The following is a 26,693-nucleotide window of genomic DNA, read 5'->3' on the forward strand; positions in this document are numbered from 1 at the left end:
AAATGAGCAACCCCTCCTCTATGGTCAATCTAAGCTACTGTGATTGGAGCCTGCTTGGCGGGTGAAATAAAGAAGGCCCTGCTCAGGTGTATGCTAATATTTGCCTGTTCATTAGTATGCCTCTTTGAAGATAAGTAAGTTCCTGAGCACAACCCCATGGTCCTCCAGATGCACTTTTACCATGCCCAAGGCCTTTATCTCAGCTCTGGGACCATGTTCACAGTTCATCAAGGGAGCTGTTGAGCTGCTGTTTGACAGTTGGACTCATGCAAATGGGGCTTTCAGAGGCTTAAGGCAAGGAAACCATAACTTTCAAAAAGTACTTTTTCCAAAATATTTATTACAAGCTTGACTTCATTAGTGTATTGGGCTTGTAATCAATGTTAAAAATAGACAAACAAATATATTTGTAGCGGCTTTCTAGCTGAGATAACATTACTATATTTATTAGTGTACCTCAGTGCTTTCCAATGGAGCAGCCAACCCTACAACAGTGAAAATAGCTTTTAGGGACTTTTCACTGCAGGGACATGTTCAACAGTAAACTTTTAAATACCATGCATCTTACTTTATGGGCAGAAGGGGAGACTAATTCATTTTTAAATGGCAGGCTTGGGCCTGCCAAATGGGGCTATTTTGACAGGTAAAACAAACATGTTTACATTGTCACTGCAGAGAGTGGCACAATTGGTGCTTCAGCCCACTAATGACATTTAACTTACAGGCCCTGGGTACACTTTGTACTGTATACTCAGGATTTACAGGTAAATTAGGTATGCCAATTAGAGGTGTGCCAATTGTATCATGTTGAAAGGGAAGCATAGATACTTTACCACTAGTTAGCAGGTTTTAAATGTGTTGCCACAGCCAATAAAACGGTCAAGGCAAACATCTGGGAGTACACTATGTAGATGACGGCCTTTTCCAACACTCTCCTTCTCTCCTCTGTCTCTCTTTCCCCTGCTGATCTCCCTCTGTCTCTTGTTCCCTACACATCCACTGTGCATGTTGTAAATAACCCCCAGAAGCAGATTAAAGTGCAGAATCACAGAGGTAGCCATGGGCCTTCAGAAACCACCCTCAAAGGATTCCAGCCCCCCAGGGAATTGCCCTGTCCAGTCCTGCCTCATCATAGATATGAATACATCCCTTTTGCCCCTCACACACAGCTTGAACCCGTTCATATAATTTTCCTTTATTTCATTAAATAGTCACTCCAAAAACACTTTTCAACTCAAATGAAGTGGCTTTAGAGAGAAAATAGAAATAGCGAACTCGTTTGATGAAAACATGATACATCACTGTAGTTAAATCCAGTTCCAGACTGAAAGTCTCCAATGGTGTGGAACGTCATAGACCAATTTAAGACTTCCATAATTGTGATTATTAGTCACTGTTTCTCCCAAATATGTCTAGGATTTTAACAGTTTAAAGGCAGCTCTTCTACAACCCTTTTTGGGGAGACGTTAGAACGCAGGCTCCTATTGTCATTATCTTATTTTTATTTTCATCAACTGCTGGCTTATGTGAACTAGAATAGTTTCCCAACGCCAGTAACCTGATACCCCACCAGTACAACATATTCTTCGTTGAAGGAGATGAGGTTTTTAAAGATCATGCTACATCTTATTGTTTAGTATTACAAGACGTGTCAATCACAGGTGATCAGAAGAAAAGACCATTCATGCAGAAGACTCTAACTGTGATAGATTGGTCACTCGGCTTTGGCTGGAGGTTGGGAACTCATGGGGCTTCCTCTCATTTTCCAAGTCATTATGTAGTGTTTCTTCAGCAAATGCTTTGCTGAACAAGGAATGGATGGATGCCTTGAACAGGTCTCTAAATGTCTCTCCAATGAACAGGTACATGATTGGGGTGCAGCCAGCATTGATGCAGCACAGCACTATGGTGAAGAACATAACCAGAAGGACAAGTAACTGGCTGACAGACTCTGGGTAGACCATCAAGCCACTATAGATATGGTAAGGCAACCAGCACACAAAGAAAGAGGTAACAGCGGTAGCAATCACCTTGAATGGTTTGTTGGTCTTGTTATGGTTCCCAGCCTTGAGCGTCACAGCTAATTTCAAATAGCATGCTATCATTATTGAGAATGGTAAAAGGAAACCCATCACAAGTCGGAGGATGAACATTGACAAATGGACTCTTCTCCTTAGGTCTTGTATCTCAGGAGTAATCCAATCATCAGTAAGGGCATAATCATTGAAGCAGGTTATTTTATTGTTGTCAGCGACAAAGGTTTTTGGGAACACCAAGTAGGGTAAACTGAATGCTAAGGCCAGTATCCAAACAGAAAAGCAAACTATCGAAGCTCTTTTGTTTGTCCTGTGAGATTTGGTCCACAGCGGATCCACCACCAGCAAACACCGGTCAACACTGATGACTGTGAGCAGGAATACAGATGCAAACATGCTGAAAGATACCAAAAAGTTGACTAGCTTGCAGAGAGTTGTTCCAAAGATCCATTGACAATCCATCAGCAAATAGATGGCATAAAATGGAATGATTAAGGTGAAAAGCAGGTGAGCCGAGATGAGGTGCTGGAACCAAATGGTGCTGGCCGTCGGCTTCATCTTCCAACCCAATATCCACAGATAGACACTGTTGCCCAGAATCCCAATAATGAATGTGATAAAAAGGAACACGGCTAACAGAATGGAGAGGACGGCTAGGCATTCAGAAGCGGAGGGCATGTTGCTGTCCGGCGATGTTACAGATTCAAGAATAGAGACCAGGGTGGAGTCACCAGAAATGTCAATATCAACAGTTGTGGAGTTCATGTAATCCAACATGGTGGAGTCCTCTGATGTTACAAAAGCAAAAGCTGTTGAGTTCAGGGTTTCCGAAAGTGTGGCCCAGAGCGAATCTTCTGATGTGGAATGAGTACTATATGCGTAGTTAAGAGATTCCAGGAGAGGGGCCAGTGTGGAGTCTTTTGATGTGACCATATGGCCAGGTGTGAAGTGCACAGATTCCCCCACAGTTGCCAGGGAGGAGACTTCTGATGCAATGCTCTCACCAGGTGTCAAGGTCTCAGATTCCAGGAGAGTGGTCACGGTGGATTGTTCAAAAACCGTAACATCCCTATAAGTGGAGGCTTCGGACAGAGAGGAAAGTGTCATCATTCTGTCGTCCATGTTCTGTTGGGAAGAAAAGTGCAAGAGACTGCAGTCAAACCAAATAACTTCCATATAGATGCTTTCTAAAGCTGGAAAATTAAACCGTTTTGTCAATAGTCTTTTCATTGTATTGTGCGTGGTTTAAGCCTTATTTAAATTTTAACTCCAAACTGAAAAAGCATATTTTATGTACAAATGAGACAAGTCATATCTCAACAGCACTTAGTTTTCTCACACCTTAATTATAGTGCATATTTCTAGACTTACAGGCAAAGAAAAATTACTAAATGGTCTGACCTCCAAACTGATATATCTACTGAAATTTGAGATCACGTCAGTTGGGTTCGCATCATACTATTTTGGAAAATGCTAAAGTTTCAACATATGATTACAAAAGTAACTGAATACACAAACTATCAAAAGTCTTACTAAAACAATTACAGATAAACTATCAACCAGATTTAGAGAACGGAAACATACATTTTGCAGTGGAATCGGTGGACCATCTTCCACGCTTCCACCACCATATCTGCCAGGGCTAGGCAGATGCCGAGCCATACTCAGGGCAAGGTGGATGACAGGTAGCCTGCCAGGAGAAACTTCTGCAGTTCCACCATAAGGTTTTCCAATGTAAGAGAATTTAGACTTACATGACTATTGCCAATGGTGTTTTAATAATTTTACCCAAAGGGTGCCTAATATTCACTATCAAAGCTACCAAGGGGGACCTGATCGGGAACAATGGGAAAAAGGAAATCTATGGAAGGGGGTCCCGCTCTCGCAATTACAAAAAAGGGGAAAAAAGCAAAAGACTCAGCATGCGGCCACCAATTGTGTCCTCTCAAGCATTGAAGCCATTGTCAGTGAATGTGAGGTGATCATGGGGGGAAATACTGGACCTACTGCGAGGGAGGAAAGTGACCTATGTAATGGGGCCCCGAAAACAAACCAGAGCAAGGTGATCCCTGCAATTTTTAACAAGAAACACCCTCCCCTCCGTCCAATTGTTGAAGTGCATAGCCCGCCCGAGTGCCTATCGGAAGAAGGTCCTTTCGAAACTTTAAACACTGTCATTTCGCCCACTAAGATCGGCCCACCAGAGGCCATTCCTGAGATTCCTATCCTAGCCCAAAATGGGGCTCTAATTGAGAAAATAATTCCCTTCTCTAACAGATTTGCTGTTTTAGAAGGCGAATCCGGGGATCTAGTTGATGAAACATCACATGGCACTAGGAAATTAGATCGCAAGACGGGCAACCATGAGGAATGTTCAACATGTCTTTCCTCTAATAGATTACTGATTAATAAAATGGGAACTCTCGAGAGGGAATTGGGTTTAATTAAAAAATTGTTGTTGGATCTATCACGGAAGGGGGAAACGGGTGGGATTGAAAAAGCATTGCCCCTAATACCCCCTGCATTAGTAACACAATGGAACACAAGGGAGCCCCCCTCATAAAACCCAAGCCTGGTGGGGGGTTACGAGGAAAAGTTACCAATGGTCCATAGTCAGATAGGCAGTAAGAACTGCACGGTGCTCCCCAATACGGGCTCGTATGCAGATGTGACAAAATCAGGGGGATCTATACAAAAGTGTTACGATCAATGCCCGCTTAAAACCAACTCTGGTAGCCCAAGTACTTTGAATACAGGGCCAAGCACAGGTGGTTGCCAGAGACCCCAGTCTAATAATAAGCCCCTGGGGAACTCAAAGGCCACGGCATACCTAACCAGGGTCCCAAAATCTAGGGGGGTCATGTTTATGAGACAAGTGAAGCCATTCATAACAAAGCAATTCACTGGATACGACATGTGAGGGGATGCAGATCAATTATCAGGGAGGATATGATCAGTGTTAAAAGACTGTCCGTGTTTAGCTCCCACACAGACTGTATTGAAATAAAGTTGTGTAGTGTGGCAATGGCGGAAAACTTAGTATCCCTGGAGTATCGATCCTGCCCACCTAACCATTCTAATATCCAAATTAGATATTTTCCGCTGTGGTCCAGAGACTGGATGCAGGATGATTCTGACCTGATTAAATAGACTGACTAGATAAGGAAATGCCCTCTGTACACGCAGCCGACACACTTGTTGTTGTCAATACGGAAAAATTGATCCCAGCTACTATGGCAACCCTGACTAATGTGAGCCCGAAAGGCACTAGATTGGGTAGTGTTGACCATTGTGAGCTTGTGAATTGGTCCCCTGATTCAAGAGTTCCCGCGGGCTCGGTCAACTTTAATTTAATGGACTCGGTCCCTCGGGCTTCCCCTGTCGGTGAGGAAGGAAACAGCGGTCTGGTCTCCCTGCTCTCCTGGAACATAGCAGGTCTCCAAAAGAAAGTGGCCATCCCGGAATGGAATGAGTTCATCAGCCAGTATGAGATCTGTATGTTTAAGGAGACTTGGAGCACGACACCGCTGTATAAGTCTGGGTATTCCACTTTCTATATTCCGGCAATTAACTCGGGGAAAGGGCGACCATCTGGAGGCTTACAAATATGGATCAGTGTGGCATTAAATTGTGACATCTCTAATCATAACTCAGGTTCGAGTGACATTATGCACTTATCTGTAAGAAGTCCTCACAATGACATATCGGTGGAATTGTTTAACATGTATGCTAGAGGCACCCCAGGGGGTTAAAGCTCAGACACCACAGCAGCTTTAGAAACTGCATTAGCAGGTGTTCCACCTTTGGCCAATATCATCGTGGGTGGTGACTTCAATTGTACATATGAGCCACTGATGGAAGAAGATCTAATGGGGGTGAGTGAGGAAGATACAAGGCTGGGAATTCCCCCTCTAAATTTGCCGATAATTGGGAAATGGACACCAAGGGTGGTTCAAATCAATGCTCTAGCTATAGAATACAATCTGCGAGCACTGAATGGTAGAGCCACCTCGGATCCCAATGGGTCAATGACTTTTAATAGGCCTAGCAGTCCCTCACGTATTGATTACATTCTGCTTAATACCCGATTTTGGGGGAGCTTATTAGACATGGAGGTGATTCTGTCGCAAGACAGCGATCATAACCCTCTATGCATGAAAATGATGGGGGGGAAACTCGGGAGAAGTACCTAAACCACCGTTACTGAAAACAAAAGAGGTTGTCCCTTCCAACTGTAACCGCAGATTAAAATGGCAGAAGGTGGCTTGTCAGGAAGAAACGCTGTCTGGTATCAAAGAACTAGTATTAGCGATGAGCAGGGAACTGACCGCACTTAATCTGCCTCACGATACTACACAGGGACCTGGCCTAAAATCTTGTAGAGAAAATCTTGTAGAGAAACTAGGCTCCTTTTTTACCACAAAGGTAACTAGAAGTAATAAGAACAATATGCCCAAGTGTGGTAATTTGTGGTACACGGCCAGGTGTAGGGATAAAAGAAAGTCTATAAACCTCGTACTGCATAGCAAAGATCCCGTGGCTATTAGGGATGCTAGAAAGGAATATAGTAACACGGTGTATCTGGCAAAACGGGAGTGGGAGGAGGACCACTGGCAACAGCTTAAAGCAGCTGCCCAGCTAAAAGATTCTACCCTATTCTGGGAGTTAATAAACAAACTTAACAGAAGGGGAGTAGAACCCGTCCCAAATGGGAGACAACCTTTACAACGCAACTTTTACTACGCAGTGCCATTACGACGCAACTTTTACAACGCATACCATTACAACGCATTGCGCTGGGGGCGCTCTAGGATAGGGAATAGGTTTAATTTACTATCCAACACCTTCCCTACTATCCACGGGGACTGGAGTTGGAATAGTAAATTAAACTATTCACTATCCAGCGCCCCAAAGCACTATGCGTTGTAATGGTATGCGTTGTAAAAGTTGTGTCATAATGGCATGCGTTGTGAAAGTATGCGTTGTGATGTCATGCATCCTCCCAAACCACATAACGGACCAGCAATAATTCTTACACTTTTCCAAACTATATTCTGGCGAGATCGAACAAGATCAAAGTCAAGGGCCACCGAGAGAGATGTCTACAGATACCACTGAGCCATCTGATTCCTTCACCATCAATGAGGTTGAATTGGCCATAAAGAGTGTAACCCCGGGAAAGGCAGCAGGGCCGGACGGCCTGCCCGGTGATTTATTTCTACACGACCCCCCATTATGAGCCAACTTCATCACCCTTCTTATGAACTTAATTGCACAGGGACACCCGGTCCCTGAGTCGTGGAAGGGAGCTGAAGTTGTAACCATATTCAAGAAAGGCACCAGCGAGGACTCTGCAAACTACAGGCCGATTCGTTTAATGGATGCGGTTCAAAAAGTAGTGGGCAGGCTTATTGTCTCTAGAATAGGGTCTTGGCTTGATGAGGGGAACATTCTGACACACTTCCAGGCGGGTTTCAGGGAAAGGGTGGGTACGATGGATCAGGTTTTCAGATTATTTGCGGTTTACTGGAAAACTGTTTCCATCGAGAAAGGAAGTTTATACCTGGACTTCATTGACCTGAAAACCGCCTTCGACTTGGTGCCCCGTGCAAGGCTATGGCAGGTTCTAAATGACATGGGCTTCTCACGTTATCTTCTTGAGTTTGTTAAAAAAGCTCCATGAGGAGAATTTTGCAAAAATCAGATGGGGGAGCCAGGGACAACTGACTGCAGGGTTCCTGTGAACAGGGGGGTCCTCCAGGCTGTGTGATGGCACCAACTTTGTTCTCTCTTTTTATAAATGGGTTGGTAGCCCATTTGAGAGAGAACCCGGCCGATGCCCCGGTCCTGGCGGGAGAGAAAACACCCACCCTCCTTTTCGCAGATGATACCCTGTTGATGGCTAAAACCCCTATGGGGCTACAGAAACTACTGGATAGTTTTAAACTGTTTTGTGATTCCCGGGGTTTGCTTATTAACACCTCTAAAACCAAGCTGATGGTATTGTCAACATCTAGAAAACCAAGGAGGATTAATATTACCCTAGATGGATCTCCACTAGAGGTAGTGGAGGCGTTTGACTATCTAGGTATCAGGGTGAATAACCAAATGAAGTGGGAGTCTCATGTGACCAAAATGCTCCTAAATCTTAAAAGAGCATCGGGGGCAATTCTGAGAAACCAACAAATCTCAATTAGTAAACCTATAGCCCCGGCTCTCGTGGTATACGAAGGGAAAGCGCTAGCCTCCGCAGTGTATGGTTCAGAAATGTGGGGGTTTGAAAATACCACGGAACTGGTTAAAGCAGAGAACACGTTTATGGGGGATCTGGTGTCCCTCCCTCTTTTAACACCCTTAAAACCCCTCTTCCATGATCTGGGAAAACGTTCAATTAAGGATATAGCTCGTCTCCGCCCATTATTGTTCTGGGTGCGCCTAAGGAGGACACCCGAATTGGCGAACTACGCTTTAGTGTTGGACGAATTAATTAAATTGAACAGCTCTAAGAAAATCAAGTGGTTGAATAATCTAAGGAAGCTGCTCATAGACCTGGGTCTGGAAGATGCTTGGTTGCCCCAAACACCCCCTCCCAAAGGAAATATGAAACAAATCTACTGGGAGTGGGTCCAGGCAGAGGAATTACATAGTACTAAGTGGGGGGCCCTAGCTAATAAATTTCTAGAGCATAAGCCCATCAGGAAGCTGGAACCTTTCTTGGACTTTATACAAGTACCAAAAGATAGATCTCTCTTTTTAAAAATGAGATATGGGACACTCCCATTAAATGATTTTACAGAGAGATGGAAGAGGTCTGGGTTAGAGCTAGCTACCTGTCCGGGCTGTTCTTGGCCTAGTGAGTCCCTACCACATTTTCTGTTTGCCTGTAAAGCATATAGGGATGTTAGAAGAAAATGGCTAAAACCAGTTTGTAAAGAGCTCGGAGTAAGACAATGTAAGACGGCCCTACGTATTCTCACATCTGATACATCATCTCTGTCCCTGATCTGTGGGGTTGCAAAGTTCTTGGGTAGGGCATGGCTGATACGTACCACTATTTTAAAAAATAAATCTGCTAGCTGATTGTGGTCAAGCTGATGAAATTGAATTGCTAATATTCATCGATGTATTTTAAAACTGCCTTGTACTTTTTAATTGTAAATAAGCTTTTTAACGTTTTTATCTGTCGCATTTTAGCTCATGTATTTCACTGTTGTAATAGATAGGACATGTACCTACTTTTATGATAAATCTATCGAATAAAGTATTACAACAAGACTTACATGATGTTGAGCAGTCACCTCATCTGGGGAGGCTGATCCACCAATGTGGCTGGACGTGGAAGAACGTGAGAGTCACTTACAGGTAACTAATACTACATTCACTTACATGATAGGAGATATCTCCACGCATATTGATCCGAGACCCTTCACAAGGGATCCTTACTTTGGTGGTCTTTTTCAGGGGCACACACTTTATGGTTGAAATTCCATCCACAGAGGCGGACTCTGGAGGATATTTCAGAAAAGACTTTCTGCATCAAAGTGGCTCCTTCCATAGGAGGTAGGTTTCAAAGGAGAAACCCACTGTTCCTACAGCAGCCTCGGATGGGAGAGGTGTCTTTTGTACTCTTGTGTACATTTAGTGATGCTGAGTGTATAATAATATAGTTCTTGTTGCTCTCGTGGCTTGTCTTATAGCGTGTCTCACTGCAGACACACAGAGCAGTATGATGGACCACATTTAAAGGGGCCTGCAGGGTTCAGCGAGATCTCTAGTCACCACTAGGGTTACTGCCTTCTTTATGATACAAAATCTGAAATAAAGGCCCCATCCACATTGAGAAGTAGCAATGATGCCTACAGCACACTTCTCAGACATGATCAGTGCTGGGAACAGAAAATAAAATAACTGCAACCCCCAGAAATAGGGCGGTGGCTTTAGCAGAAAGGGGTTGGATTTAGAAGTGTCAACCTCTTAAAGGGAGTAAATCACAGCTGTCTATGGTTTGTCAGTACATATGCATTATTTTCGCAAACTCTGCTCTCAAAAAAATTGATAACAAGGAGAAATAGTGCAGGCTATTCGGGCTTCATGGCACGCACAGATCACATTTTAAAATAGCGTAGGAGGTTAATGCACCTAAAGCAGAGATCTTTATTCTACCTGCTGTTCACAAGCTTAATGGTCATAACAGCTGAGATGGTTACTTTGACCCCAGAGGAGCAGTTACATGTTAACTTTGGGTGGGAAGTTTGTATTTTAGTAACATAATTAGGTTAATGCATTTGGTAGAAAAAAATCTAAAATAACCTGCAAATTCCCAATCCTGGTAAAAAAAATTAGTTAGGATTAACGCACCTGCTGCAAATAGATGTATATATCCTGCAGGGAACGTGCTTGAATTATTTCAGGTTTTCAATCTTATTGACGTTCTTCTGAAAATTGATAAACTGAGTTCCAGTGACTTAGGTAATAATTAACTCCTATTATAAAGTGCTAAATCAAATTTCATTTATATTATTCGCAATATCAATGTCATAATTAGCGTGATTACATATATAGATGTACAGAGATTACAGACGTATAGAGTTTATATAGAAGGGCACACTTTACAGTCACACAGAGCTTCAGAAAGTAATCCCCTTTCATATCTCTTGGATTACTTATGAAGTGACAAGGGTGGCGTATGTTTGCTTCCTCCTGAAGGACTGCTGAGCCCAGAGGGAGGTCTGGTGCTGTTCACATGGGTTTCCTTTGGCCTTCAATGTCTGCACCCAGCCATGGCTCACATCGTACAATTGCTGATTGTCCTTGAAGTGAGTTACGGAAAACAAATGGTCCTTCAAATAGAAAATTCAATGACAATAAATATAGACTAGAATCAGTACTAAATTATATTAGCGATGTCCAGCCGGACACCTGATTTAATGAATCGAAACAATTAGTAACAATCAAACACACAGTGATAGAGTGGGACACAGTCCTGTATTCTACAAAAACACAAAACAATTACAATTGGACAAACACATTTCAGGCAAAACAGGGAGTAGCTTATGGCCAATTCATGGGTAATTACTATCGCTCACTAGCATGCCTTGCTACCAGCACATTCATGCTTGCATTCCCGCTGTGATAGTTTAATTTTGTGATCATCACCTTGTTGGACCGGATAACTGCGTCTTATTTGAATTGCTTCCACCACGCGGCTCCTACCATAACTCACCACGACTCATTTCGTGCTGGTCGGCCTGGTTATCAGCAGGCGCAACTTTAGAGTTCAAACCCAGGCCTATGACCCCACAGGTTCCGTACTCACCATCCACTTTTTGCTCGGCCACTTCACACGTCACTCACTTTAGTAAGTCACATTGTAGCTATCACCGGGAGGTTATTGTTTCCCTACATATCCTTAATGTTCCTTTATTTCCTGCCTTCCTTCCCTTTTCCATTTTCTCCACAGGCAGCGTATTACTTCAGGCCAGTATATTTTCCCTGTCCTGATGATGATCCTAGTATTTAGTCATGGATCGAAACGTCATTGACTTGTTTAAACAGTGTGCATGTTAAACCAATGTGTTAAATCAAGTACAATTACTGTTTACTTAAAAAGCTTGGCCATATTATTTGCATTGGCTATAAGCTACTCCCTGTTAGCCGTAAATGTGTTTGTCCAATTGTAATTATTTTGTGTTTTTGTAGGATACAGGACTGTGTTCCACTCTATCACTGTGTGTTTGATCCTTACTAATTGTTTTGATTCATTAAATCGGATGTATGACGGTACAACGCGTGCTTTTACAACGCGTACCGTTACCACGCAGGTTTTACAGCACAAGTCGTTACAACGACTTGCGTTGAGGGGCGCTGGATAGTGAATAGTTTAATTTACTATTCCAACTCCAGTCCCCGTGGATAGTAGGGAAGGAGTTGGATAGTAAATTAAACTTTCCCTATCCTACAGCGCCCTCCAGCGCAAGTCGTTGCAAGTCGTTGTAACGACTTGCGTTGTAAAATCTGCATGGTAATGGTACCGCGTTGTAAAACTTTTGTGGTAAAGGATGTTTTCCATTAAATCAGGTGTCCGGCTGGACATCGCTAATATAATATAGTACTGATTCTAGTCTATATTTATTGTCATTGAAATTTCTATTTGAAGGACCATTTGTTTTCCGTAACTAGTTGATACTCAGGGTCCTTCCTACCTTGCGGGTTCCCTTGTTTATATTAAACATGTCCTTGAAGTGAGGCATTTGGTGGCTGGGTCCACTGGTGAGGGCACCATGAGCCTCAATTACCCCAGGCTGACCTCTGATTTCTGCTCATCATGGCTCAGCACTACTGACCACCCTTCACTTCATAATAAAGTCTTCAGTAATCGTGAGTTACAGTAGTCAACAGCCAACTAGGGATTACAATGTCCACAGTAACTCCATGTGTCGTGAGTAATTGACCAGGAGATTCCAACTGGTGAATGGGAATTACCAAGAGGAACTGGGACCAGATCTTAGAATTCCCCTGGTAATTCGTCATGTCTAAGGGGACCCTCAGATTGAGTTGGACAGCATTTGGGACCACATATATTTCAGTTTATACTGTGCTCTATATAAATAGTCATTTTCGGTGTAAATATACGTTTACCGTGCGTGGATGTGTACTTTACGCTGAGGAGACGTACTTTCCTTGTCCTGCCTCAAGACAGGGCGCAGTCTTCTGCAGCCACTTCAATGGGTTTATTAGAGTGGAGAAGTGTGGCTCACTGGTTAGAAGCGGCAGACCCTGAAGCAGAGGTCGGCCCGGGACCAGGGTTCAATTCCCGACGCGACAGGGTCTTGGGTCAATGTCCGTGGACTCGATAATTCTCGCTTAGGTGCCTACGCTAACCATGGGTCCCACTCTGCAACTCTGGGCAATAGCTTGCTTAATCTCCACAACGGCCCTATCAGCGCCGGGGATGCCTGGCTTCACCTTGGGGGTGCCCAGGAGGGACCATCTCACAGGGAAAGCCAGGACGGGTTCCCCAGCGGTATAAAGCGCCAGGACGCCCCGAGATGGGGTAACAGTGCGCTTTACAAGTATACATACATACATTAGTTTTATCACATCGTGTGCTTCACTGTTGGTGAATTACCTGTTCAGATGCTTGAGAACGGTGATCACTTTCACTTTTCACCATCTCTCTCAGCCCCCGTGGCGCCGGACACTGCAGATAGCGCGTGCAGCCCACTCTTAATGATCGATTCAGTGTACCCCACTGGTGGTTCGCACACCTGCTCTTACTAAAGATCCTTCATTTCACCCACAGCGTACTTCTGACAAGAGATATTATTGATTTTCTTTTACGTCTGGAGCTCAGAAGAGAACTGGAGACATTTGTATGTTGCTTATATAATTTCTGCTTTTAAAAGTTCCTCTGTCTCGACTGAGGGATCGTGGCCGGACCCACTCCTAACTCGCAGTCCCCAGTCCCGACCAGTGCACCTGTGCTTCTTGGGGGTGCCACGATTCCTCTGGTGGTTCCACTCCAGAATCTTGACCTCCCCTGGCCAGTCCTGAGCTGCGGCCCTGTAATGTGACAGCCCGTAGGACTCTACTTTGAGTGTTACCCCAACCCCAGTGGCGCTCATCCGCTTCAGACAGCTCTGCTCACCCTCCCTACACTTGGAGAGTCAAGTGTGAGACTGGAGTAGTGTCATTACCCAGCTGTAGCGCAGCAGCTCGAGGTACTGGAAAAGCAGTAGGAAATAATAACTCTACCCTCTAGAGACACTGCCCGGGAACCACTCACTGTCCCTTCTGTTTTAGACTAACTTGCGTTCCTGGTGATGTGCGCGGTTTGTCGCCTGTTGCCCCTGCCTCCCTCGCCTCACTCGCCTCACAATGCGGGCCTTACCTGGGGCTTTGGAGCTGGGTTTGATTCCAGCTTTGGAGACACAGCTGTGCCTGGCTGAAGTCCTGTCCGCCAGGGCTTCGCTTCTTGTCCTGGTCTGAACGTCACGGCCCGAGGATGCCAGGACCACAGGTTCTGTTTCACGCCTCCCCACGCACTGCACCGTGCAGAAAAGGGAAGTGACGCGCCGGAAGACTAGCCACTGATTGAGCCATCCGCCAAGGCCGGGGGAGGCCGAGCCGTTGTGTCTCAATGTTTTGATGCAAGTCTGTCCTAATCTCAACCCAAAATTAATGTATTTCGGTGCTGGGGAGGGGAAGGGTGGGCAGAGCTGGCGGTTCAGGGACGGAGAATCCACCGCTTTCTGGTAGGAAGGAGGTTGAGTACATTATGCAATATGGTGGTGGGGGCAGTGTTTTATGTAAACAGACAGACACTGCTCACTTGCAGGCTACAAGTCCTCTTTCTTGAAAGTATTTCCACAAACTTGGTGGATTTTTATTTAGAGTACACAATTTAAGCGCTTTCAAAGCCAATAGGTCCAGCATTAAAATCCAGTGAATCTTCTTTGACTGCTGAATCTCTGTGTGGAGTGGTGTAGAGTGAGAGGTTACAATAACAAATGAATCAATGTGTGGAGCAAGGGACGCGTGAGTGCCAGGGTGAGCGGCAGAGTCCATACAAGGGGAGTGACCGAGGTTGGAGTCCTCACAAAATCAAAATATCAACCTGCGACAATATGGAGTGCACAGTCAAAGTAAGCATAGGTGACATTGGGCCAGATGTAGGTAGCCAAATACCGACCGGTAATGCCCCATTCATTCCTATGGGCTTCAAAGCCCATAGGAATGAATGGAGCATTACCGGTCGGTATTTACCGATTCGGTAAATACAGATATTTACCGAATCGGTAAAATACACATCTGGATGGACCTACATGTCCACCCTTCATATTTACCGATTCTTAATTACCGAATCGGTAAAATTCGGTAATTAAGAATCGGTAAATATTTTTTACCTACATCTGGGCCATTAAGAGTTATAAGTCTGTACTTCTCTGATATATATCTACCTGGAAGAGTCAATGTGGTGGTCACAATATTCTTGTAGGTCTATATTGGAACATACAAACTTGACAGAGGGCCTGATTTAGATATTAGTGGGAAACCGGCTGTCCCTCCACAGTGGAGTATAGAAGTGCCTCACCAAGCTGATGGTTTCCCGCCCACTGTGGGCTTGCTGAACCACCGTCTACATCAACAGACTGTTTCCCGTCGCGGTAGCGGCACACCTCCGTCAACGAGTCAGACTCCTCTGCTGGCTAACAATACTCCTGACAGTGACAAAACTACTTGCACTTTATAATTATATACTCAGGTTCATATGAATACAAGGCAACCCCACTATACTTAATGGCTAACAGTACTCCATTGCTGTCAAGGCGGCAGGCTTGCACCAAGCCTATTTGGATGTCCCCATTGTGCTGGTGTTGTCCTAGTGGCTGTTTGCTGATGTAGTGAGCCCCTGGTGGAATGGAGACTGTTAAGTACTACTTATTCATGTATCAATACACCTATTTACTGTGATTGCTTCTAAAATACATGTAGGTAATATGTTATGTCACTTTTTTTACAAATTGCATAGCACACAAACAACATGCACACTATTTAATGCACACCTACAAGCACACAGCATCTTTTTTTGTAAGTGTCAATATCGGTGTGTTCATTTTACCTTGAGAAGTTGTAAAATGAACAGTAATGCATTCCAGATAAGAAAAAATTGCATGTAAGAGCAGGGGCGGCTCCTCAGCTAAAGCAGAGGAGTATCGACCCACTGTCTTTCAGCAGGGCAAAAAAATAACAAGCATTTGCAGAGAAATAGGTCTCGCATTTATGTGAGTTTGAGCTACTGACATTGCAAATAACAATGCCTTTTATTTTTGTCTTCATTTATTTTAAAAACATAAATAAAAGGCATTTCTATTTACAATGCCAAGAGCTGAAACTCGTGTAACTACGAGACCTATTGCATTGCAAATGCTTGTTTTTTTTTTTGCTGATGCGGAACCATATCGCCAAAAAGCAGTGGCAAAATCAAATGTACAGGTGATGCCATTAAAAAGCGAAAATGATTGGCTTTGCCACTCGTGGTTTCATGTAGTGTCGGCGGGAACAGAGTGCTTCACGAGGGGAAATTGTCCCATATAAAGGAAATGAATAAGACAAATATGCAAATTTTCAGGACCCCTCCATATCCGTGCAATGGTATTTTTTTTCTCCATACACAGTGCTCATTTGTAAAAGTAGGTATCACAAAATGTGGTAGATGTCCAAGGCGTTGTGGAAAAATGCGTGCAGGAATCTGAAGTACACAGTACGTGGATCTGCTTATGTTTTTTACGAAGTAGGCATACTTGTGAAACTGAAGTAGGATTGTGGCACGGTGACACTTGGGGGGCACCAACACTTTTGAGAATCGAGTCCATCCAATCACTTAATTTTCAGTTTTTTTGGGTCAAATTTGTATTTTTTTGCCCCGTTTATATTGGTTTACTGGCTGCGTACCAGGTACCAAGTCGCTGACATTCCACTCTTTAAAAGTCCTCAGATATCAACACGTCACTGATGGAAAAAAGCTTTAAACATTTTAATAAAATACAAATACACAAAGGTAGCAAGACAACATCCTGGTATGCAGATCACGTGGTATTTGTTGAATTGTCATTTACTTTGGTGTTTCGTGAATACACCACGCTTTACAGCATCTTCAGAGCACTCAGGTATATGGACTATGTCACTAAGCCAGGGACTCTCACCTGACTGGCACCGTCTATTTGCCCGCGTCACTATTCTAGGCACTTATAGCAAGCAAGAAAGAGGAGGTCGAAGTGTAGAAAAAGAGAGAGTGGAACACACACTCTGGGAAGGGACAAAGAAGGAGAGTGAGTGAGGGAGGAAGAGGAGAGACAGAAACAAGAGAGGGAATGAAGGCGACTGACAGAAAAAGGGTGTGAGTAGGAAAAGTGAGGAAAAGAAACTGAGTAGGCTGAGAGGGAGGGAGAGAGACTGAGCAACCAATAAGAAAACAAAGAATATTTGCAGATGGGAAGATTGTGAGCTGGAAGAGTGACAGAGAGAAGAGGGAGTGAGAGGAACAAAAGAACGATAAAGTAGAGTAACGTGGAGGGGTGTGGAGAATTGGCAAGAATAGGGTGGGAGAAATAAAGAGGATAAAAATGGGGCCAACAAGTGAGTGGCGAGGAGGGAGAGAACTCAGGCTGGCAGAGGGGTGGATGTATGTGGCATATATATGTGTCACACAGTGGCACCATGTGAGTTGGAGGTCTGAAATGGGGCAAGTCAGTGGTAAATATTCTAAAGCTCAGCAATTGGAAAATTACATCAGAAATAGGGAATATTCTAAAGCTCATCAAGTGGAAAATTACAACTCAGCTGAGTGCCTTCTGTCATTGTGCTCTCGGTCTCAGCAGCTACAAGCCACGACGGTAACTACAGCAGCGTTAGAGAATCGGAGTTCAGATAGATGGGAACACAGTGGAGGGCAGTGAGGAGGCGTGTTTTGTGCTCTGCGTTTGCAGGTCTGATTGGTAAATACATTAAGCAATTAGCTGATTTTGACCCTGGGGGATGGGTGCTGTAAGTGAAGTCTGCTGCTCCGTGCAGTTGCCTTTTAAAGAGACTTTGCTGCGGTTAAAAACAAGTATTAGGGTCTAAAGTGAAAAGTTGAAAAGCAGAAGCCCTCAGAGTACAGAGAAAGTTGTGTATTTCGCTGACAGAGCTGCTACGTTCATGACACTGTAAATGAAGGAAGAAAGGGCAATACATCCTGGAGACTCACCTTCCTTTTAAAGCTCAAATACAATGGAGCTGCGCTGTGTCCACTAGAATGCCGACAAGTGTATTCTAAGCTACGGAGAAATTAAGAGTTGACAGATTTGAAACACAGTTAACTCGCTCCCCACCCCTCTCTCTACACCGCGTGACTTCATGTGCAAGCAGCGGCTCAGTGGCGGCATCGACTGGCATCGTCGGTGAGACCAAGGATGCGGTGCGGTGTTGCAGCGGTGCCCTCTGCGGTGCATTCAGGACATGGAGTCCGCAGTGGCGTCGTAGACGTCGTTGAGTTGCTTTTCCTCTGTTTGCAGGACAAAACACACAGTTCCCAGTGCTGCGGGCAGAAAAGCTTGAAGTCTTTGGGGTTCCTGAGAGTTCGTGAACAGGGGGCAAGCTCTACATCAAGTCCTTGGAGAGGCTCACAAATTAGGTTGCAGAAAGTCGTGTCCAGGCCTTTCACTGCCCAAGACGGAAGCAGCCACTGCAGGTCAGCCCAGCAAAAAACCCAGGAAAGCAGTTGTTCCTTTTTGCAGCTTCTCCAGCTCGTCTTCTTGGCAGTCGTCTTGTTCCAGATGAGTTCTAAAGTTCAGGGGTCTGGGCCCCAGTATTTGTACACAACAAACCTTTTGTCAGGTTTACCTCCACGGGATCCAGTTGTTGCACTAATGGTTCCACCTCCAAATGTCACCAACACCCAGAAGTGTATACACAGGGTGTTCGAGCCATTAGGCGAGGGAGAAAAATAACAAACTAAAATAACAAAACAAGGGAAGGGAAAAGGAAAGGGTCTGCAGGGAAAGGATGCCTGTAACAAAAAACAAGACACATTCAGTATATGCTGGATTCCACACAAAGCTACACTCATAAAGTCTCACTAAACATGCACATGTATAACTGCATATAAGGGATGAAAAGACCTTAGATAATGAACCAATATAAATACTCCAACACAGCCTTTGGGATTTCCTATGGAAAATATAAGCAAGATGTGAATGAGGTCTTCACCCTGTTTGGCAATTGCAAACTATACTGAGATTCTGAACAACCACATGCTACATACCACCAGGCTGCTCAGAGAACACGATGTATTAGTGGGTTCATGACGTCAAACGTAAACAATTCAGTTCCATACAATGTACATAGGATACGGAAGTGTGTAGGAGGCAATAACCACAACACTCCGCCCCTCCACACTTCAGAAGAAGCAATTATAACCATAAACCAAAAAAAGGCCTTTTAACAGAAACGCGTAGTTGCGACCACCACAGTGTTCTGTTTATTTCCATACACTTATTCCAATTTGAATAATCACGGTAACGCGTAGTTATCCTCACTACTGCGCTCCGCTACCAAGTTCAAGAATCATAAATGCCAGGGGATTACGGTAACACGTGGTTTCGACCGCCACCATGTTCCGCAATTCGAATATCAATATATGATGCCTTAGTTGCTCTAATGGTATTTTGTTAATGTTACTATCCTTGAAACGCCACTGTAAGAAGTAAAGTAAACACAGCACCAGTTACCGCAATACGCGGCTAGAAAGTACTCGGTAAGGCATTACCTTTGCGAACAGCAAGGAATGTCCGCGTTAGAGGGGGGGTTCCGAGCGAAGGACAAGGAACTCTCCCTGGACGGCGAAGCAATCTGACTCACCAAATACCGAGAGGAGAAACAGGAACCAGGAACTGGCGTGCAGAGCAGCCGCTCTCACGCCGGGGAAGGGAATCAGAATAACACGCACCCGGAAGCGTGTCTTCACCACAGATGTACTTCCTGGGAGGCCAGGGAAGGATCATGGGTAATGTAGTTTACGGGATCTAGGCAGGCGCAAATCAGCGGATCCTGACACCTTTGATCTTTCAGGCAGAGGTTGTCTGCGTCTGTCCCGAAATAGTCCGGCCCTCTCTGGTGTGATTTCCTTGCAGGAGGTGGAGACGGCATTGTCAGAGGCAGACCAGGCCCCTTGAGGTGCAAGTAAATCTCTCCCCTCTTCCCCCATCGCAGACCAGGTCTATTCTGCCCCTTCCTGACCTACCTAGACTATCTGGAGCCACACCCGCTCCCCAGCATTCTGTCATCCAAAACCCAGGCGGGCAATCCACATTCCAGCAGAGGCACACAGGACGGCCGAGCAAAATAATACCCACTTTCTAAAAGTGGCCTTTATGAACTCAGAAGGAAAAGGGCACCCTCGCTAAAAGCTATGGGGCTTATTTACAAGCTCTTTGCGCCGCTGGTGCCTCACTTTTAACAAGGGAAAAAGTGACGTATCGGCGGCGCATGGGGCCTGTTTACAAGCCCCTTGTGTCCATTGGGGTACCTTGGGCCTACCTTAGGGGCGTCTGACATGTAAGAAAAGGGAAGGATCTGTGACGGGCCAGTGTGGGCACCGGCCGTGTCAGCATGGCAGTCTCAACTGTGTGCAGACTCTGCGATGGCAGGTTTGAGATACCTTTTTCCGTGCTACGTGCGTGCGTGGCACAATCCATGCTGCAGGCCCACGAGTAGCATTTGATTCACAAGACCCGGCACCCATAGTGCACTTTACTAGGGACTGACATGCAAATCAAATACCCAATCCTGAAAACATCAATCCATAACATACTTTATCACAGGAGCACCTGCACTTTACCACTGATCAGCAGAACTAAAAGAGCGCAGAAACGTTACTCCAGCAAAAACAGAGTAAAACCGGGAGGCCAGAAATCATAAACTCTGGGGAAACACGCCAAAAGATGCCAAGTCTAACACATGTCCCCTCCAGCTGAAAGTAGGTAAAACTATCCACCCTCCTGGGAGTTCTCTTCACTAAGGCAGAAGAACCTGGACAGACCATCTGCATTGGCGTGTTCTGTGACAGGGTGGTGTTCCACCGTAAAGTCCATTCCCTGTAGGGAGATGGACCACCTCAGCAGTTTTGGATTCTCACCCCTCATTTGCATCAACCATCTGAGGGGCCTGTAGTCGGTCTGAACCCGGAAGTGAGTCCCAAACAGGCATGATCTCAGCTTTCTCAGCGCCCAGACCACAGTAAAAGCTTCCCTTTTATGGCACTCCACCTCTGTTCCCTGGGAAGTAGTCTCCGGCTAAGGAAGTCTACAGGCTGGTCTAGGCCCTCGTTGTTTAGTTGTGAGAACACCGCTCCCACTCCATTCTCTAAAGCATTGGTCTGCATAAGAAATTCCTCGGAGAAGTCGGGCAGGATAAGAATTTAGAAACAATCTACAAGAAGATCAAAGACGATGTAGGAAAAAAATAGAATTATGAGGAACGTTTGGAATAAATAGGTGCTGTAAAAGATAGGGAAGTATAATTAATAATATTAACAGGGGAACTTACTGGGGCCAGCAGAGGAGCCCTCGGCGGATCTATCCTGGCCTTCCTGTTCTTCCTGCTCCGCCAGCGCTGCTACCTCCTCCTCTGTCCTCTTGCCCCTGGTGGGAGCTGATGTACAACATGAAAGAAAGACACAAACATGGATGATTGTTGTCAACCAAATCAAACATTTCAAAAAAACAATAACAAATGATTTCGGGGACATAGACAACAATTGCACTAAATTTATTGACCTATCTGATGTGGTCTACTAGGATATTAGTATTGCTGGATTCGCGGACCGTTTAGTTGGAAAGTTATGTAACTCACTAAACCAACAACAAAAAGGTTCTACTAGTACTGGCAGGCAGCACTCCGCAGCACGCGCAGTGACAGACACAATCGGTCATGATTGTGGACCACTAAAAAGTTTCCTACTAAATACTAGTAAATAACCAGTCATAATATACTCAACCTATGAATCCACCACCACTATCTCTTCATAGTGGCAGGAGTACAAAGGAAGGACTGGACTTGAGTCTCTAGTGCCTAGCATTAAGCAGTTCTGTATAGTACACATATACATAATCACTCAGGCTAAATGAGCACAAAATTGAAAACAAGTAAACATAGTGGCACCGCCAGTGAGCAGGCGAGCACCTTCAATCACAGAAGCTTTTGAAACATAGTGCACAACAGATTCAAATTCAGCCACGCCCATCCTCCACTTCATCTGGCATTCAAAGTAGCACCTCCACCACCACCAGAAATCTCCAGTCCCCAGTTTGGGTCTTCTTTAGTATTAGCAAAAAGGCGGAAAACCTAGTCATTTGTTCGATTTGTAAACAAGTAGTTAGTCGGGGTAAGCTTGGTACCAACTATGGTACCGGAGGCCAGAGAGGTCAACTCAAAAAACACCACATTATCCAGTGGGAGGCGCACCTAAGCAACATCCAGAAAGCCAAAAGTACAAATCCAAATGTAGACATTGATATTGCAGCTGGTGACGAAGAGGAGCTGATCGTGCAGGGGGGAGGTGAACAACCGAGAGACATTTTTTCTGGTACACACAGTACCCCTGGCAGCAGCACTGCAGTGGTAGCGCCCACACCCACCTCTACCCCAACAACATCAAGGAGGTACAGTAGTCTGGTAGAGACACCAATGCGAAAAAGTACATCAATCTGCCTAACTGGGTTGAAGAGGTCTGGATCCTCCTCATCACATATGAAAATGGTCCAGACCACCATTAAAAGTATGTTTTGGTCGGAGGCGCCATTTGAATGCAACCACCCAATGGCACGTCTTTATAATGCAATGCTGGCTAAAATGTTAGCGCTGGACTTTCTCCCTTTTTCTTTCGTGGAAGGGGTGGGTTTTTGAGAATTTGTGGCAATAGTCTGCCCTAAATGGAAGGTTCCTAGCCGGTCCTATTTTGCCAGAGTTGCGGTTCCGGCACTACATCAAGATGTGCTGGAGGTGATTGGGGCAGCTTTGCAGAAGAGTGCTGTTCACAATATCCACCTGACAACATGTGGACCAGTTGCCAAGCCCTTGATTACATGTGCATCACTGCACACAGGGTCTCTTTTGCAGGGGTTAGAGACAAGATCTCCGCAGGTGTTGACACTGCCACAATTTTTCAAGCTAGTCGGAAACATGCAACAGTAGCCTTGTTTGCCATGGAGAAATCTCATACTGCAGTAAACATTTTGGAGGAGTTTAACAGTAAGGTCTTTGAATGGCTGCATCCAAGAAAGCGCATGATTGGTTATGTTTCCACGGATAATGGCAGTAATATAGTTAGGGCCATGAATGTTGGTGGCTATTTCAGAGTGCCGTGTTTGGCGCACAGTATTAACATTGTTGTTCAACATTTCTTGAAAAAGAAAACACAGTCAGCAAGTTACTGGCCACCTGCCGAAGAATCTGCACACATTTCAGCCATTCTTTTAAGGCCCAGAAGCAGCTGAGGATCATTCAACGTGACCGTAGAGTGCCAGTCAGAGGACTCATCCAGGAGGTGGTAACACGTTGGAACTCAACCTTCTACATGCTTGAGGGTCTGTCTGAGCAGTGCTTGGTAATCAATGAGTATGTCTTTGCACGGGGTTCTTCTATGAAAGACATGAGGCTAGAGTTGGAGGAATGGGACCTAGTTAAAAGCCTGACAGACATGCTTCGTCCTTTTGAGGTCTTCACCCGTGAAGTCAGCAAGGAGTACTGTTATTTGGACAAAGCTACCCCTATGTTGCGTATGCTAGAGCACCAACTGAATGCGGTGTCTTCAACGTTCAAAAATGATACTGACAAGCAAGACGCATATCAGTTAGCGGAGAGCTTATTAACCTGCCTAGTTGACAATAAAAGGCTTAAAAAAATACATATAGAACAACATTACATTTGTGCCACTATTCTGGAGCCACGGTACAAAAAGGCACTGGCCAGCAAAGCATTCATTCCTTTTACTGAAGCAGATGTTTCAAAGTACAAACATTGGCTAGCTATGTCAGCCTCTCGGTTTGAAAAAGAGCGGCAGGAAATTGAAGGAACTGGAAGAAGTACTACTGAATCAGCAGGCCATCCGGCATCAAGGCCCACTTCTGTGGGCCCAAAGGTAGTCACTTTCCCTCACAGCCATTACCGACACCAGCAACCGTATCATCATCCTCACCTGCACCAGGCCCAGCCATAATATTGTCGGAAGCGGATTGGATAACTCATCAAGGGTTTGCTCGTTCCAGTGTTGATGCAAAGGCCTCAGATGGTATGCAAAGTTCAGCACCCCTGGATGACCTTGAGTGCATGGTGCAGGTCTATCTAGATGACCCAACAGAGGTATTCATTGATCACAACCCATTGCTGTATTGGTTTTGGAAAAGGGGTCAATGGCCACTGATCACCAAGCTGGCTCTAAATTATTTGTCTTGCCCACTCACAAGCGTGTATTCTGAACGTGTTTTCAGTGCTGCTGGTGCCATTGTAACTTCAAAAGTACCCGCGTCTCGCCCAAAAATGTGGAGAGGATAACAATGATCAAGATGAATGAGCACTTCATACCACCAGATTACAAAATACGTGAATCCACGCAGGAAGAAGAGGACACCGACTTAGGTGACGGAAGTTCTTCTCTGTTAGCTGACCTACTCCCATCTCAATTCACAGAGTTTGAGGACGAGCTCTACTTCCCTGACACCTAGGCCTGAAACTGACTTCCTTTTTTTTTGTCCTGACTCCTTATTCACTTTTACTTCTGTGTGTCTTTCTTTGTTTTGCAACTTTTACCACAACAAAACTCTAATCACAACAAATCCATCAACAGCACTGTCTTCGTCTTATTTCCTTATTGAAGTTGCAGCTGTCTGCAATCCTTAAGTTCTCAAGTTCACAACTCAGTCATGCTCCTCTATCTTCCTCCTCCAGACTCCCTCTATCCATTTCCCACAAGGCAGATGGCTGGATTACGCAGAATGAAGAAACTGTCGCTTCGTAGACGAGTCCCCTTAAAAGAAGTGGGACTGGAATTACTGACTATATGCTGATTGCTGACAGTTACTTCTGAAATAGACACGAGAGGCTGCCCTGTGGAACTATCACTTTAAAAACAAGATGCTGACAAAAAGTGGAACAGGTAATAAATGATGAGATGGCAAGCAGTGGACAGCACTGGTTGTCTGGCTCTTATGAAAGCAATTGCTGTTTGTTTGTTGTGCATGAAATGAATCATATGTCTTCTGTTATTATTTAATCTTTTTCACACTAAATGTAACTCAAGTCTACTCTGTTTTTTTACCTTGTTTAATTCAAACTTTACTTCTACTGCAGGGGCCAGTACGTTGCATTTTTTAATATGCAAAATGTCCTTGGACTCACTGTGTGTGTAGGCTGCGACAGCATGAACAACATTGAGTTTGCCAATATACCATGATGATAATGAGTCTTGATGATCAAAGTTACATAATATCTTTTTTCTTTACAGTCACTCACTGGGATGGATGGATCATCATCGTTGGTTTATGGAAGAACTATGGCAATTTCGTGAGTGGCAAACAGGTAAACCAGTCAACTACAGCAGAACTACATGTCTGTCTAGTCATGTTATGGAGTGGTCGAGCCAGTGAAGTGTTGTTATGCCAGAGTCCAGACAGCAGTTCATGTAAAATTGCGGCTATGTGGATTGCTGCATACAATTAGATATGCTTTGTCTGCCTGTGTCAAAGAGGTATGCTACATCAGGTTGTTTCACTCAGTGGTGCCTGCCTTGAACGTCTGCATGGCCCTGGCCTGCTGTGTGCTAATTACTATCCTTGAAAAGCAGACCCAGAGTACGCACTTTAGAAATGATGCTTTTATGTAATACTGTTGCCTCTGAAATTGAAAGTGTTATTTTTGCACTACACACCGTACCTTACAATGTTTTCTCCGTGGTGTTTTTTAATATCACTTCCTGTTTTTCCATCAACAATTACAGGCCTGCTTTTACCCTGTGCGATGGCAAAAATGATTAACTCAGGCTTACCATTAGCGATCCGCAATTCCTCATCCGCCAGGCAGGCAGTGGACAGTGTGTCTGGTCACCCAGATTGATCGACGGAGCGTCAGATGGAATGGAGGAGTACCGCAAATAAGAGGAATGGCTGGATGCATGCAACTTCTCAAATTGAACTGGACAACTACAAGATACAGTCAAAGTATCCTCTTCACTTCTCCTTATCTTTTAAATAATGTTATTGTTGTGAACTGTCAAATTGTTTCTTCATAGTTAGTAAGTTGTAGTAAGTACTGCTTTTCAGTAACCTAACCATCCATTTAGCAAACAACTTCATGCATGCAGTAGTGAACTTCCTGTATGTCCCTTAAAAAATGTATGGATATCTTCATATCCAAAGATTTGTTTTTCTTCATTTGTTGTTTGGCCATGCTGTGTTTTTTTTCCTCTCTCCACAAAACTTTCCCAAAAAACCCCATTCCCATCCAATTTTTAAACCCTAACCCTCTTTATCGAGGTGTGACTAAATGACAACAATAATGCCACACACTTGCTGGGGAGGATAAGGTCAAAGCAACAGAAAATCAATTTCAAGGCTGGTGAAGGAATCCGAGGATATATTCTTATTCTTAATCTGCTTGACACACACCCACCATGAGTATTTGCAAATCAAATCAGAATTTCATGTGCGCCATCAAGTGGATTGATCATCAACAACATCCTCCTCCTACACGTGACGTATCGAATGCTTACGCTGCTGTGTCCTTCACCTTCAGTACTATTTCTTGTAGTAGCCATACTCCATGCAACTAGTACTTATATTTTGAATACTTTAGCATTGCTTAGGCTACAATTTATGGCACTGTTCTTGTGTACTGTACTATCTATCGTACTGTTCTAATGCTACGCTCAGGCCACTCAATGTTTCATTTCCTTTTATCTCATATGCTGCTACTGCCAGTGTGCACCACTACTACTACCACCACAACAATGACATTTCATCCCGTCCAGGATTCCCTAGCAAACCTTAATCGCCATTTGCCATGCAGCCAGCCCTGTGCCTAGCCCTATTCTCAAACATGAATCACAGGTAAGATAAGCATTTT

The 26,693-nt window shown here is 44.5% G+C and overlaps 1 protein-coding gene across 1 annotated transcript; it reads right to left on the reverse strand.

Annotated features, from left to right (window-relative positions):
- Positions 1-1,179: 1,179 nt before the first annotated feature.
- On the reverse strand, positions 1,180-14,023 carry LOC144767677 (putative G-protein coupled receptor 33). Its single transcript, XM_078651071.1, has 2 exons — positions 13,927-14,023; positions 1,180-3,161 (listed from the first exon to the last, which is right to left on the reverse strand). Exon 2 carries the CDS (start codon positions 3,156-3,158, stop codon positions 1,683-1,685), a length of 1,476 nt encoding a protein of 491 aa, XP_078507197.1. The 5' UTR covers positions 3,159-3,161; positions 13,927-14,023; the 3' UTR covers positions 1,180-1,682.
- Between the last annotated feature and the right edge of the window lie 12,670 nt (positions 14,024-26,693).

Source organism: Lissotriton helveticus, chromosome 7, assembly GCF_964261635.1.
Source record: "Lissotriton helveticus chromosome 7, aLisHel1.1, whole genome shotgun sequence".
Lineage (NCBI taxonomy): Eukaryota > Metazoa > Chordata > Amphibia > Caudata > Salamandridae > Lissotriton > Lissotriton helveticus.